Source organism: Sminthopsis crassicaudata, chromosome 2 (assembly GCF_048593235.1).
Source record: "Sminthopsis crassicaudata isolate SCR6 chromosome 2, ASM4859323v1, whole genome shotgun sequence".
NCBI lineage: Eukaryota > Metazoa > Chordata > Mammalia > Dasyuromorphia > Dasyuridae > Sminthopsis > Sminthopsis crassicaudata.
This window is the reverse complement of record NC_133618.1, coordinates 384,572,425-384,587,662: the sequence shown is the minus strand read 5'-3', so window position 1 is coordinate 384,587,662 and position 15,238 is coordinate 384,572,425. Positions and strand designations below refer to the sequence as shown.

The 15,238-nt window shown below is 31.9% G+C and overlaps 1 protein-coding gene across 1 annotated transcript in view; it reads right to left on the bottom strand.

Annotated features, from left to right (window-relative positions):
• The window catches only part of DICER1 (dicer 1, ribonuclease III), a 52,911-nt gene that overhangs the window by 28,143 nt on the left and 9,530 nt on the right, over nt 1-15,238 (bottom strand). Inside the window, 9 exon segments of the mRNA XM_074291381.1 lie at nt 186-399; nt 648-827; nt 3,088-3,227; nt 3,784-3,859; nt 4,869-5,001; nt 5,662-5,816; nt 6,947-7,189; nt 8,703-8,835; nt 10,911-11,383. Of these exon segments, the coding sequence (XP_074147482.1) occupies nt 186-399; nt 648-827; nt 3,088-3,227; nt 3,784-3,859; nt 4,869-5,001; nt 5,662-5,816; nt 6,947-7,189; nt 8,703-8,835; nt 10,911-11,383 (1,747 nt within the window).

Below are 15,238 nucleotides of genomic sequence, written 5' to 3'. Positions count from 1 at the left end.
GTATCACTAGTACCCAAGTGGTAATGGCTATCTGGGCTGTAGCTCAGACCACTGAAATATAGCCCATCATTGGGCCCACATTTATTGAACCTTAAAATTAGCCACCAAAAAGAATCAGAGATTTTGTGAAATATTGCATAGTATAGTTTAAAGCTGGAACTTCTATTCTAAGACCGAAACCTTACCAACATTAAGAGGTAGAACACAATAGGCTGAATCAGCTTCTGTGGGTTTGAATTCTAGTGCAGGTTTTTCAAGCCGAAGAATATGTGAGAATATATACTGGTGAAGTCTCGTGATCAGCTCAAGCATTTGTAATGACAAAGTGAAACCAGACTTCTTCAACTCAATAGATATAGTAACTTCTCCAGAGCGTGTATACACAGGAAAGTGAGGAATCTAAGCACCAACACAAAAAAGCCCCCAGCCAAAAGTTAATAACTGAATAGTGATTAGAGTTATATCACCTATAAACAAATAGAAAAAATGCGTGAAATATTTAAATAAAGAAGAAAATTTCAAACACTGAATTTAAATTTTGGATTAACAAAAGATTCCATATAAATCCCATTTTTTCTGTGAAGAAGAATAGGAGAAGAGAAGTAAGTGGAAGATAATACAGAGAAGAGGTTAAAAAGAAATGCTACCTGAGGTATAGGTTTGGCTGTCAGTATTCCAAAACATCTTGTGGTATCCTCTGGAGGATAGAGCTTTCTTCTCCTAAAGTTAAGCTCATCAGGTAAAGGGGTAGTTAATACCATCCCAATTACATATAAGTAACAGGGCTGATCAGGCTTAGGATAACTATTCCTCAAACATTCTGGAATCTATAGTTGGAGAGAGAAAAATCTGAATCATTAAAACAAGCTCACTTAAACTCAATGAAATCAGGTAATTTTTCTCTAAGAGCTGCTAAAAAAAAAAAAGTTTAAGAAATAAATACACAGCACAAGATCTATAATAATTATTCAATGAATAAAAATTTGTTCAGCACTACCACATCAGGCACTGAACTAAGCACTGAGATTACAAAAAGAGGGAAAAGACACCCACAAAAAGCTTATGATCAAAAGGAGAGATGTAGAACAATGATCTTACATTTGTTAATGCTAAAACTTTTTTTTTTTTTTTGCTATCTAAACTTTATGATACAGTCTTTTAAAGAACAAAATACGGTAAGTTCTTTGTTATTAAAAAGTCAAGAAATTGAGTATTCAGAAAATTCAATACCTGGTTTAGACTGGTTTACCTCGGTGGCCAGAGTATAAACCATATATGAAAAACATCCCTACTATAACAAGTGGTCCTCTAGCATCATTCTACTTTTGAAACACTCTAATTATTATAAATCTTTTTGTGACATCAAGCCTAAATTTGTTCCTTTACCACGTCTATCTATTGCTCCTGGCTCTGTCCTGGGGCCAAAAACAACAAATCTAAGCCTCTTCAACATGACACTTTTTCAAATACTTGAAGAAAGCTACCATGAGTCTTCTCCAGATCTAAACAAACTTTATATATGGAATGGTTTCAAGATCCTCCTGGGTCCTGAACCCTGAAGAACTATGCTGGTTGCTCTTCTCTGATGCTTCTGAGGATAAAAATGTCCTTAAGCATCGTACCTTGAGCTGAACACTATTCTAGATGAAGTCTGTAGAGGGCAGAACACAATGGCACTATCAACACAATACAAAAAAGACCAAAATATCTGAGCCAAATGGATTATTGAGTTTTGGAGGTGAAAATATGTACAGCAAAAGCTATTTTAAACAAACTCTTAGAGACTAAGATGCAAATAGGTAAGCTGTTATCCTCTCTCAAAGCAATCTCAACAGTTCATACCCGCAACTCAGCCTCTGAAACTAATTGTAGGATTACATATCTAGAGCTAGAAAATAGACCACTTAGTCTAAGTACCTAATTTTACAGTTGAGAAAATCAAGGTTCAGGAAGTTTATGAAACTGATCTTAATTCATATCAGGTAATATGCATAAAAAGCTGAATTTATAGCTAAGTCCTCTGATTCTAAAGCCAGTGCTCTTTCACTCTGCCAGGAGCATTTCTTGGTATGAGTATCAGTAATGCTCTAATTCTTCTTTGCCGTTTCAATTCTTCTCTGTTCAACCCTCTCTTTATATCCCAAAATTATATTTTCCCTGGCCCAAACCATTAACATTGTATATCTTTTTACCACAGCTAAGTGGAAATGGGTGAAAGATGTTCTCAGGAGAATGACAAAAATCACACTAACGATCAGAGGAATCATGAAAAATGGTTCCAATAGCCCACCTAACATGTTTGACTAGATAATTAAAGTTGTAAAGAAACTGGGATGTGGGCCTTTTAAGAATCAATAAAAATGCAGAATAATTCAAATTCTTTGAAGTTCTAATAAAGACCCCCTGAGAGTTAGAAAATGAAATCATGTATCAAAATTGTACACAGCAACAAGATTAGGTAATGACCAACTATGATGGACTTGGCTCTTCTCAATAATGAGATAATTCCAATAGATTTGGAGTGGAAATGCCAAATGTAACCAGGGTTCTAGAGAACTATGAGGACTGAATGTGCATCAAAGCATAGTATTTTCACCTTTTTGCTTTTTTTTTTTTCTTTCTCATGGCTTTTTTCCCTTTTAGATTAGGTAAGACATCTAGATCAGAGAATAACATGACAAAAGAACAGAGATAAGAAAGTCTCAGGGACAAAGAGGAGACTAGCCTTGGTGAAGCAGAAAGCAGGTATTGGGTAAAAGTGGAATGTAGTCAGAGGGAAGGTGTGAATCTTAATTGTGCCACTTAAATTGGCATATAGCCTTGTGCAAAGTACTCCAACTCATAGAATCCCAGTTTCTACCTTTAAAATGGGGATATATATATGTATATATGTAGAGTATACATCACAAGGAAAGCAATTTACAAATCTTAACTGTATTGTGTAAATGCAAGTTATTATGATATAAATTTAAATTATCACAAGAGGCTCAAACTATTAGAAGTGAAACAAAGGATTTATATTTGACATTGTAGGAAATAAAGTCCCCAAAGATGTCATATCTTTATCCAGTTATAATCAATACTAACTGCTTTGGGGTAACACTGCCTTCGTTTTGTGGATCCTGGTCGACCTGGAACACTGGTTTCTTCTTCATCATGCAAATCAAGCTCTTCCTCATATTTAACAGTCTCTTTTCCAACTGGCATCAGATGATCATCTAGTTCACCTGTTCATTAATAGAAAAAAGAAAATTGGCATACGTGATATAAGCCTTACTTCTCTGATAGTAAAATTACTAAGTATATTCACTAGTGAGATTCATCATTGTTTATTACATTTTTGAACAAAGGATCACAGTTTCAGCACTAGAAGAGACTTTAAAAGCCAATGAATCCAGCACGTTATTTTACAGAAAAAGAAACTGAAGCACAGAAAGATCAAATAACTTGCCCAGAATTAAAGAGCTAACAAATGTCTGGGGTGGGGTTTGAACAAGAAATATTTTACTCCTGCAAATGCCAACATTAAAATTTGCTTTTCATTCATAACTCCCTAGCTGTGAGATCATGGGCAAATCACTTAACCCCAATTGCTTTGCCAAAAAAAAAAAAAAAAAAAAAAATTGTTTGTTAAAGAATTTTCTTTACCTAAAGTATACCATCAGCAAAATGACATCCTTACAAAGTACAAATTTAGATACCTACTAACATTCAATATTTCCATCCAAAGATTTTATTCATGCTTTTCTGCATTCATGTTTGTTGCGTTTCAAAAATCCTTACCAATTTTGTGCAGTTTTTCACAGCAAATGAGAGCTACAACTCTTTCAGCCAGTCTTGCACAACTCATTGGTGGACCCTGAAAATAATGAGACCTTTAATTTATACATAAGCATCACTAAGTTCTCAACTCCATTCATTGAAAAATAGACAATACATGTTTTTCCTGAAAATAATTTTTTAAAAGTTCCCTTTACTAGACATTATAAAATCCTATATTTTTAGAAATAGTGAAATGTCTCCATATAAGAGAAGATGCACTTTTATAAATTCTTATGGAAGAACAAAAGGAAGTTATCATTATTATAATTTTAAATTGTGACTCAATTAAAAAATATATAAATTTTACACAAAAGAAACTCTTTATTCCAGCCATAAATCACAAATATAATAATCAATTATGTAGCTATAGATCTCTTTTGATATATATAACTATAATATGTGTTACTAGTGATGATACCTAATTTTTAATGTGGAATAGGGAATAGGCTTTATCTTTGCTGCTCTAGAAAATTGGTTTAGAAAGGAGCAACAGGTGAAAGCTAGGCAGATTTCAGCACAATATAAATAACCCATTTATTTTTAAATTCATATTTGATTCCATAAACTTAATTATAAACAAACATGAACGTTGCAGGATACAACAATTAGGAGGATCATGAACATGCTTTTAGGGAATACATTAAATTTAACACAGTAAAGACAAAATAATCTTGCTTTCATCCTTTCTATATGGCTTGCAGGTACTATGCTATACTACTATTTTTCCTGCATCTTTATCTCTACCTACTGCTATAGTCAGTAGATGCCTACACTTAAAACAAATCAATATACCTGAGCAAAAAAGATTAAATTGGCCATTTCTAAAAATGTTTATCTCATTCAACACTCCTAGTTCACCATCATTCTGACAAGAATTGAGTAGTATTCACCATTTGTGTTCTGAAGTCACATACTGCATTAAAAAAAAAAAAAATCAAGAGTCTTTCAATAACCTAGTGTGATATTTCAGAAACATTCAAACAGAAAGTGAAATAATACTCAACAGATTCTATACACAAAGATACACGTAACTTTTCCATACTCACAACAATGGCAGCTCGGAGAGGTGAGTTAATTGGCAGATAGAGAGTTGAATAAAATGTACCATCTGGCAATTCCCGGGTTTTACATTTAGGAGCTAGATGAGTAAATGGATCACTTGGTAATCTTGCACAATATCTATGAAGAAGAAGAAAAATTCTAAAATTGGAAAACAGTGTTATTTTCATTACCTTGAATATGAACTCAGCTTGCAAGTATTATAAAAAGTACTAAAAGGAGTATGATCTATAACAGTATCATATCAGTGTTTTATGTTAATATATGGATCCTGCAATGCACTTGAAAAGAATACATCATAGTACAAAAGCCATACTGAGAAAACTAATTGTTCAGACTCAAATAAATTTTTATACCATCTCAAAAAATACAAATTGGCATGATAATCGGTGTTACTGCTTTGAAAAAAAAAATTAATTTCACTTGATAGTTATATGCTTTAAAAAGGAACTATTATATATAATCAAACAAAAATGGAATCCATTAATCTATAGTTGCCAATGGATGCTTAAACATTAGCTCACCTTTTTTTTTTTTTTTTTAAACCTTTCCTGCAAAATTTGAGATTTTTTTTAAAAGTTCACTTTTTATACATATCATGGCTTGGCTTGGTATAAATAGCTAATGAGTTTTGTAAAAGTATACCATTTATTTGGAACTGGATATGTTGGTATGATTTAGGTAATTCTAAAATGACACCACTCACTTTTAAATCTACAAATCTTGTAATAACCATAGGTTTTAAGCCTTGAAATAAACACAAATGATGTAGTACCATACCTATTTATGTGTCCAATGGCTGTATTAATTGTGACTCTTGGACTTCCATCATCTGGCCTCAAAACATATGGTGGGAAAATGTCATCATCATCCACAATAGGTTCAGTTTCAGTCTCACCAGTATCAACTGACTTCGAACATTTATTTCTTAAGATCTGTATTTTTTAAACATAGAACTTCTGATAAGAACAAATTCTCTTCTGGTCAGTTCTCTCTGCCTTTTTATATACACCAATCCTTAACAGGAATTCATTTCTTTATCCATGACCCTTTCTCACTTCAAAATCCTAAACTTACATTTCCAAAAAGGTTTCCCAATTACTTCCAATGCCATATTCCTGTCATGATCCTCTTCGACAATGAAGAACAAACAACAACAATATAAGGATAAGAATAGCTATACTATTTTACTTATTCACATGAGGAGCTGGAAGAGATCTTAGAAATGATCTCAGAGTCGAAAGGCTCTTAATCTGACATCCATAAACCTAATGACTACATTTCAATATAATCTGTTTCCTTTAAATTCTATTTTTTAAAACATTATTTTGATGTTACCATAGTCTGTAACAGATTGTCAAATGACACATCCATGACACAAAAAAGATTAAGATCTCCAATCCTTATATTTAATAAATAAGAAAATTTATTAGAAATCTGGAAGAAGTAGGCTTTAAAGCCAGGTTTGGTATTCCTTCCATCAAACTATGTCCTTTCCTTTGTTGTGAACATCATGTCCACAAAGAGATATATAAACATTAAACTGCTATATGAGACAATTACTATTATTCAGTTTATCATATATTCCTTACATTAATTCAATCCATAGTGAACCCTTTAAGATAATTGAAACTTCATCTTTCCCAAAAAACCATTCTCAGTCAAACACAATTTTATTCTAATTGGTCTCAAATCGTCCAATTTATACTATTTATTTTCCTAAGACAATTGAGGTTAAGTGACTTGCCCTGGGTCACATAGAAGGAAGTGTTAAGTGTTGAGACCATATTTGAATTTATGTCCCCCTGACTTCAGGACTGGTGATCTATCCACTGTGCCACCTAGCTGCCCCCAATTTATACTATTATTGTGCCATACCTATTATGCTATTAAACTTAGCTCTTCATGAGATTAAATGATTTTTGTTCCTCTATTCCTGAGTTATGTTCTGTGACAGTGTTGACTACAATGTTTAACATGTCACATTTAAAAGCATATATTGAGCTCTATTGAAATACTGTTTGAACTGCTTGATAAAGACTATTATCTATTTATGAAAACCTACCTTTTCAATAGCTTTGTAGGTTTTGAGATCTTCTTCAAAACTTTTTATTTTGTCTGAATCAGCTAACATAATATAATTAGAGATGGGTGCCCTTGCTCTTCCCTTGGATTGTACATAAGATCGGTATTCCGTAGGCAAATCAAAACGAACCACCAAGTTGCATTTTGGTATGTCAACACCTTCCTCTACAATACTGGTTGCAATAAGAAGGTTGGTCTCATGTGCCCTGAATTTCCTAAGTACCTGTAAATAGAAAAAAGTCCCAAGATATAAATAGTTCTTAAACTGCAGAGCCATCAGTATAACAGAAGTTAAAACAACACATAAAAGTGGGTAGTTAACAACATTAATTCTAAAAGCAAATTGATGCCATTCTTTTCATACGTATTCTGAGTATGAATACTCTGAGTATATACACTGAGTATTCAGAGAACAAACTAAAATGATAACAGCACAGTAAAGGAAAGAAAAACAATCTCAATATACAAAGCATATTTCAAAACTACACTTTTAAGAGCTACAAATCCCAGCATTTAATTGGAATGCTTTCCAATTAAATGTCCAAATGTACTATAACTCTGCATAATCTTTTAAGTATAGTTTTCCTCAATCCTCTAAACCTATCAAATCATTTGGAATTATATAATGCAGACACCTGTTTATTTTATTTTTTGTAGACTCATCACAGCAAGTGTGATAAGCAATCATGGTAAAGAGTTTTTTAAGCAAAAATTTTCATTCCATTTTTATACAAAACTTTCTAATATACCAGGTTCAACAATTTCTTTTTTTCTACTAGAAAAGCTAAACATTGAGCTGAGTTTTAAAAAGCTGAAACAATAGGATTACTTCTGAATAGTTTTATAAAAGTTTCATCTGTAAAAATGATTCAAGAACTATATCGCTCTACTTAATTGAAAACAAACTTATAAACCTGAAAGTGTTTTATTGTTTTTCCAACAAAACTATTTTACCTCAAACTTTATGCTTCTTTACAAGGATATAATTGATACCTGTGCATTAAAGATGGTTAATAAAAATCAAATCCACAAATTCTATATATGTAAGTTTAAAAAGCATTCAGAAAGCTCTAGCTCAAACCATAAATTCAGCGTGGTATAACTTGCTACAAAGATCTTTAATTGTAGTTTATTAATCTAAAGAAAAATTAAGAAGTTCATTTTTTTAAAATTATAGTTGAATGATTAATATGAAATATATTTAATATGATTGTAAATGTATAACCTATATCAGATTGCTTGCTGTCTGGTGGAAGGGAGAGATAAGGAGGAAAAGTTGGAACTCAAAATCTTGCAAAAATGAATGTTGAAAACTATCTTTTCAAGTAATTAGAAAAAATAAAATACTATTGAGTGGAGAAAAAAAAGAAAAGAAACAGACCTAGCCTTAAGATAATGGGGACCAGTATAGTCACTATTATATTATTGTTCTTTTTCTTAGATTAACAAAACAAATAATTAACTAATAGACATTGTCCATGAATAAGAAAATAAATTGTACTTGAAATCATCATCAACCCTTTGAAGCAAATGAAATAACTGATGGCAGATCTGCTAACTTTTTGGACAACTTTTCAAGTAGAATATAATTTGATTTAGAGCTTTTAAATGATAAAGATATTTTCTGTAAAAATATTGTATTTCAAACAAATGCTAACATTCTAAGTAAAATATCTAAAGTCAGAATTTGTCTGTGTAAATCTTAATTACTAAAAAATTGTTTTTGTTCAAATTACCTCTTCCTGTTTTCTGAATTCCACTTCCATTTGTTTGTTACGAGGCTGATTCTTTCCAATGCCATGTCCAGTTATAAAATTGCTGCTAATATAAGCCAGCTCTGGATCTTGTTTTCCAGCTTCTTTTATCAATCTAAGAAAATTAAATATTAATTTGGAAGTTAAACATACCTAAGGGTTTTTTTTAAAGAAAACTTTTTGTTAATAAAGTCTACATGAAAAACTGTAAATATGAATGCCCATCTCCTCCCAACACATATTAGACAGTCTTGGCATTCTGTACTTTCTCTTCTTAAATGTTTTGTTTGTTAGACAGAAGTTTATAAAGATTATCAGTGGAGCTAATTTCTTCAGGAAATGTTGGAAAATAATTTGTGTAACTCTATGAAGAGCTTTGTGGAGTATAAGAAATACCATTTACATAAAAGTAGATGGCCATATTGATGCAAAAAAGTATTTATTCACTCAACAAAAATTATTAAGTGGTTATTATGTACTGTGCTGGATGCTGACAAAAACAAACAATGCCTATCCTCAACAAACGTATATTCCATTGAGGAAAGAACATATATACAAATATAAAATTATTTCAACAAGTGCTCACAAGACTGGAGTAAGATCAGGAAAAGCTTCATTTTAAGTGGTGACTGTGAGGTGTTCTTTGAAAAAGCCACAAAGATTTCATATGACAACACTGAATAGGAAGAACAATGCAGATGTGGAAGAACAACAACTTAAAAGCAAAAGTAAAAGCAAAAGCAAAAAAGAATGTCATCTACATAAAGGATCCAACTTGTCACTTGGATTATAACAAAATGTGCAAAGTGAAAATAAAAGAGGAGGTGGGAACCAAACAGTGGAGATCTTTAAATATGAAACTGAGAAGTTTTAATTTTATCTTAGAGGTTATAGGGAACCACTGAAAATAACTGCATTGGACAATGACAATTTAACAAGAAGAATTACAACTTCTATAGACTCAATTACTTCAATTGTACAGGATTACAAGAAAAGCATTAAGACCTAAAGGGCATACAATCTAGTAAGCTGCTCTCTCTAAGGTTTTCTAAAGGCATTAGAATTCTTAAAAATAATGTCGATATTTTATTTCCTTTAACTGGGACATTTTACTTAATCTACAACTTACTGTGTGGTATTGATATTTCAATACTTTCAGGGACCTATGATTTAATCAGCTCTATCCTATCTGAAAAATAAAAACTTGTATCATTCAAGTATATGGAACTGTCTTCTTAGTTTTCTATCAGTACTATACAGAAGAATAATATTAAATGTGTAGTTTCTGAACCAGACCATAATAAAATGTTTTAAAATTATTTTATAAAGCAGAATGAATCTACATGAAAAAGCAAAATGAACATTTTTATTAAATGCTTCAATAATGTTGCCTAAATATCCAGAAAAAAAAATTTTTTAAAGAATTGTTAGCTAACACTAAGCTGAGTTTTCCCTTGCTTTTAAAATGGAGAGATTAAACTATGTGGTACCAATTACATTTCTAAAGCCAAGATCAAGAGTTCTTGTCCTTGTAGTGGTCACAGCCAATGAAGCTAAGTGAGATGAATGATTCAAAGTGCTGTGTCTTTGTAACTTGTCCAGGGCCACATGGCCAGCAAATGTTTAAGGCCAGATTTGAACTCAGTAAGATGAGTCTTCCTGGCTCGAGGTCTGGTATCCACTTAGTCATCTAAAATGCCTAAATATACTCTCAACAGCTAAAAGAAAATTAAATATATTACTTTTTTATTAGTATATTCACCACAAACAATATATATTTTCAACACATGTAAATTAAAGTTTAACTATTCTGCTACAGATATTCTAATCTATTTAGCTGAAAGTAATACCCTTTGATTAAATAGAAGCAATCTACAAATAACAAGTTTGAGGCAGAATTTCTGATAGTCTCCACAGTGAGATTTCAATCCTACAGTGATCAGCTAAAGAAACATAATCTACTATAAAAGATATATTATTTTAAATTTATACCATTCTTATACTCATTTCAGATTTCTTAAGATATAAATTTTCCCTTTCTCAGCTGTTTTAACAATTATATGAAAATATGATGTTATAAACATGTCTGTAATATTTATGTTTGCTCTCAAAAGTTTTTCCATGTATTACTATAAAAATGCAAGATACAGCTTTTTTCTACTATAGAAAAACTATTAATCATAGTGTTACCTGTTTAAAACAACTGCTGTATATCTTCTCTCCACAAAAATAATACCACATAAAATATTGGTAAATGGAGAGGGAAAATTTGTCTCTGGCTTCTCTTTTTCTTCAATTTCTTCATCCTCATCATCATCTTCAGAATCACTCCAAGACACATAATTATCTTGATTCCTATTATTATACCATTCAACGCTCTCAAACTGCTGCCGCTCATATGGTTTATATTTACGTAAAATTTCAAGCAGTTTTATTACTTTCGGCGTAACAAATTTCAGGTCAAGTGAGGCAGGTGAGAAGTGCTCTTCACAGAGTGCATGTATTTTCCTTAGGAAAGTGTCTGTAAACAATAAAAATTTCCTGTGCAGCTCCTCTTGCTCATGTTTGATATATTTCTGAAGTTCTCTTACCATCATTCCAGCTACCTTATCTGTACACCAGGGTCCCAGAACCACCAATACTGCTCGGCAGTCTGAAAGAATCTAAAAAATATTTTTTTTTAAATGTGAAAAAAAGGCAAACAATAATGATCTGACAATTCACAATGGTAAGTTTTCATTTCTCAAACTCTCTACTAATAAATTTATCTCACTGACACAAAATAAATTCCCCCTTCCAGATCTAGCATTCCATTTTTCTATTGCAATCTACAGATGAGTCACAACTCATCTGATTATAGGCTATAAAATCATGAAATATTAGAAATAAAAAATGCAAAGTATGATAAGCTTTTAAGTTCATGAAGTAAAAATTTCAAGCTTGTTAGCTCACTTCTTATATTATCACTTTTTATGTCTAACTCACGAACCATTTCAACCTTATCTTGTTATATAGGTTGTATATATTAGGTGTTGATCAATGCCTAATTTCTGCCATACTATTTTCCAATTTTTTCCTGCAACTTATGTCAAATATGAGTTCTTAGCCCAGAAATTGGGATCTTTGGGCTTACCAAACAGTGACTATTGTGTCTTATGAATTTAACCTATTCCACTGATAGCCAGTACTGAATGGTTTTGATGATGGCTGCTTTATCATTATGATTTTAGATCTGATATAACTAGTCCATCTTGATTTGCATTTTCTTCATTAATTCCATTGAAATTTTTGACCTTTTGTTCTTCTGATGAAGTTTGTTATTATTTTTTCTAACTCTTATTTTTGGCAATTTGATTGATATGGCAATGAATAAACAGATTAATTTAGGTAGAACTGTCATTTTTATTATATCAGTCTACCCACGAACACTTGATATTCTTCCAAATGTGTAGATCCAACTTTATGTGTGTGAAGTGTTTTATGATTGTGTTCCTATAGTTCCTGACTTTGTCTTGTCAGGTAGACTCCCAAATATTTTATATTATCTACAGTTATTTTAAGTAGGGAATTTATCTTTTTTCTCTTGCTGCTGGACTTTGTTTGTAACATATAGAAATGCTGATGATTTATGTGGATTTATTTTTGTATGCTGTAACTTTGCTAAAGTCTGAATTGTTTCTAGTAGTGTTTTAGTTGATTCTCTAAGTATATCATCATATCATCTGTAGAGTGATAATTTGGTTTTCTCACTACCTACTCTAATTCTTTTCATTTCCTTTTTTTCTCTCATTGCTAAAACTAACATTTCTAATACAATATTTAATAGTAATGGTGATAGTGGGCAACCCTGTTTCACACCTGATCTTACTGGGAATGATTCTAGTTATCCACATTACACATGATGCTTGCTGATGGTTTTAGATAGATTTGTTAGCTCACTTCTAAGTAAATAATACAAAAGGTATCGAGGAAGAGTCAATTTAGTTTAAGAAGCAAAGGGAAAATATTTTCCCTAAATTTTAATATACTATGCAAACACTATAAGGCAAATATAATTACTCCTGTAAGTAATGATGATGATGATGACAAAAAGAAAATTAGTTTATAAACTCTACTTGTATGATGCTTTTAAAGTTCACAAAACCTTTTGGTTAGGACTTTGTTTTAGGCTTTACAAATGACATTCTTTTTGACATTTAAAGGTACTGAGAGAGGTTGTTAAGTCTTTTCTTTAAGAGAAAGGATAAGAAGGGATCAGTCTCTGGTGTAGTGACTAGACAGCAGTTCTGAATTCCTTAGGGAGTTTCAAAAGGCAATGAGTATTTTCCTTTCCCCAAGAGAGAAGATTATTTTGGAAGAGACAATAGGAAAAATCTTCCAATTAGTTACACATTTCCCAAAGAAGCTCAGGTATGTAAGCTTTAGAGTTTAACTTAGAATCTTAAGCTCTCTTGCCCTTACCTAGCCCTGCTACCTACCACTTATGTTTGAAGGAACTAAATCATATTTAAGAAAAACAACACTGAAGGGAATTTTAAGCTAAATCTATCCCTAAAGAGGGTCTTTTACTAAAAGGGTTTCAAAAGAAAAAATCAAGAACATATATATACATATATATATCTTTTTTTAATCCTGAACAATATATAAACATATACATATATAAAGTAGATAAGAATTAATTCAATCTTAAAATTCAAAGCTAAGAACTCAGTTAAGGCATGAGCAGTTAGAAAATTTTATTACAAAATTTTGTAGCTCGCAAAAGACTTAAGCTGGTGTGAAACCATTTCTCTAAAATATATATGCTTTCACTAACAAAATCCAACAGTTAGAGTTACAAAGAGAAATTCCATTTAAAGTAACTACTGATAGTATAAAATATTTAGGAATCTATCTGCCAAGGGAAAATCAGAAACTGTATGCGCAAAACTATAAAACACTTTAAACACAAATAAAATCAGATCTAACCAATTGGAAAAACATTAAATGCTCTTGATAGGGCAAGCAAATATAATAAAGAGGACAATACTACCTAAACTAATCTATTTATTTAGCGCTATATCAATCAAACTCCCAAAAAACTATTTTAATGACCTAGAAAAAATAACACAAGGTTCATCTGGAAAAACAAAAGGTCAAGAATTTCAAGGGAATTAATGGAAAAAAAAAAAAAAATCAAATGAAGGTGGCCTAGCTGTACCAAATCTAAAATTATAAAGCAGAGGTTACCAAAACAATTTGGTATTGGCTAAGAAATAGACTGGTTGATCAGTGGAATAGGTTAGGTTCAAAGGACAAAACAATCAACAACTTTAATAATCTAGTGTTTGACAAACCCAAAGACCCCAGCTTTTGAGATAAGAACTCACTGCTTAACAAAAATTGCTAGGAAAATTGGAAATTAGTATAGCAGAAACTAGGCATTGACCCACACTTAACACCATATACCAAGATAGGGTCAAAATGGGTTCATGACCTAGACATAAAGAATGAGATTATAAATAAATTAGAAGAACATAGGATAGTTTCTCTCTCAGATCTGTGGAAGGAATTTATGACCAAAGAGGAACTAGAGATCGTTATTGATCACACAGTAGAAAGCTTTGATTATATCAAATTGAAAAGTTTTTGTACAAACAAAACCAATGCAGATAAGATTAGAAGGGAAACAATAAACTGGGAAAACATTTTTTTACAGTCAAAGGTTCAGATAAAGGCCTCATTTCCAAAATATATAGAGAATTGACTCTAATATATAAGAAATCAAGCCAATTTCCAATTGATAAATGGTCAAAGGTTATGAACAGACAATTCTTGGATAAAGAAATTGAAACTATTTCTAGTCATATGAAAAGATGCTCCAAATCATTATTAATCAGAGAAATGCAAATTAAGACAACTCTGAGATACCACTACACAATTGTCACAGTTTGGCTAGAATGCCAGGGAAAGATAATGCGCAATGTTGGAGGGGATGTGGGAAAACAGGGACACTGATACATTGTTGGTGGAATTGTGAATACATCCAGCCATTCTGGAGAGCAATTTGGAACTATGCTCAAAAAATTATCAAACTCTGCATACCCTTTGATCCAGCAGTGACACTACTGGGCTTATATCCCAAAGAAATCTTAAAGCAGGGAAAGGGACCTTTATGTGCAAGAATGTTTGTGGCAGCCCTCTTTGTAGTGGCCAGAAACTGGAAACTGAGTGGATACCCATCAATTGGAGAATGACTGAATAAAGTGTGTCATATGAATATTATGGAATATTATTGTTCTGTAAGAAATGACCAGCAGGATGATTTCAGAAAGGCCTGGAGAGACATGAACTGATACTGAGTGAAAGGAGCAGGACCAGGAGATCATTACATACTTCAACAACAATACTATATGATGGTCAATTGTGATGGACATGGGCATCTTCAACAATGAGATGAACCAAATCAGTTCCAATAGAGCAGTAATGAATTGAACCACCTATACCCAGCGAAAGAACTCTGGGAGATGACTACGAAC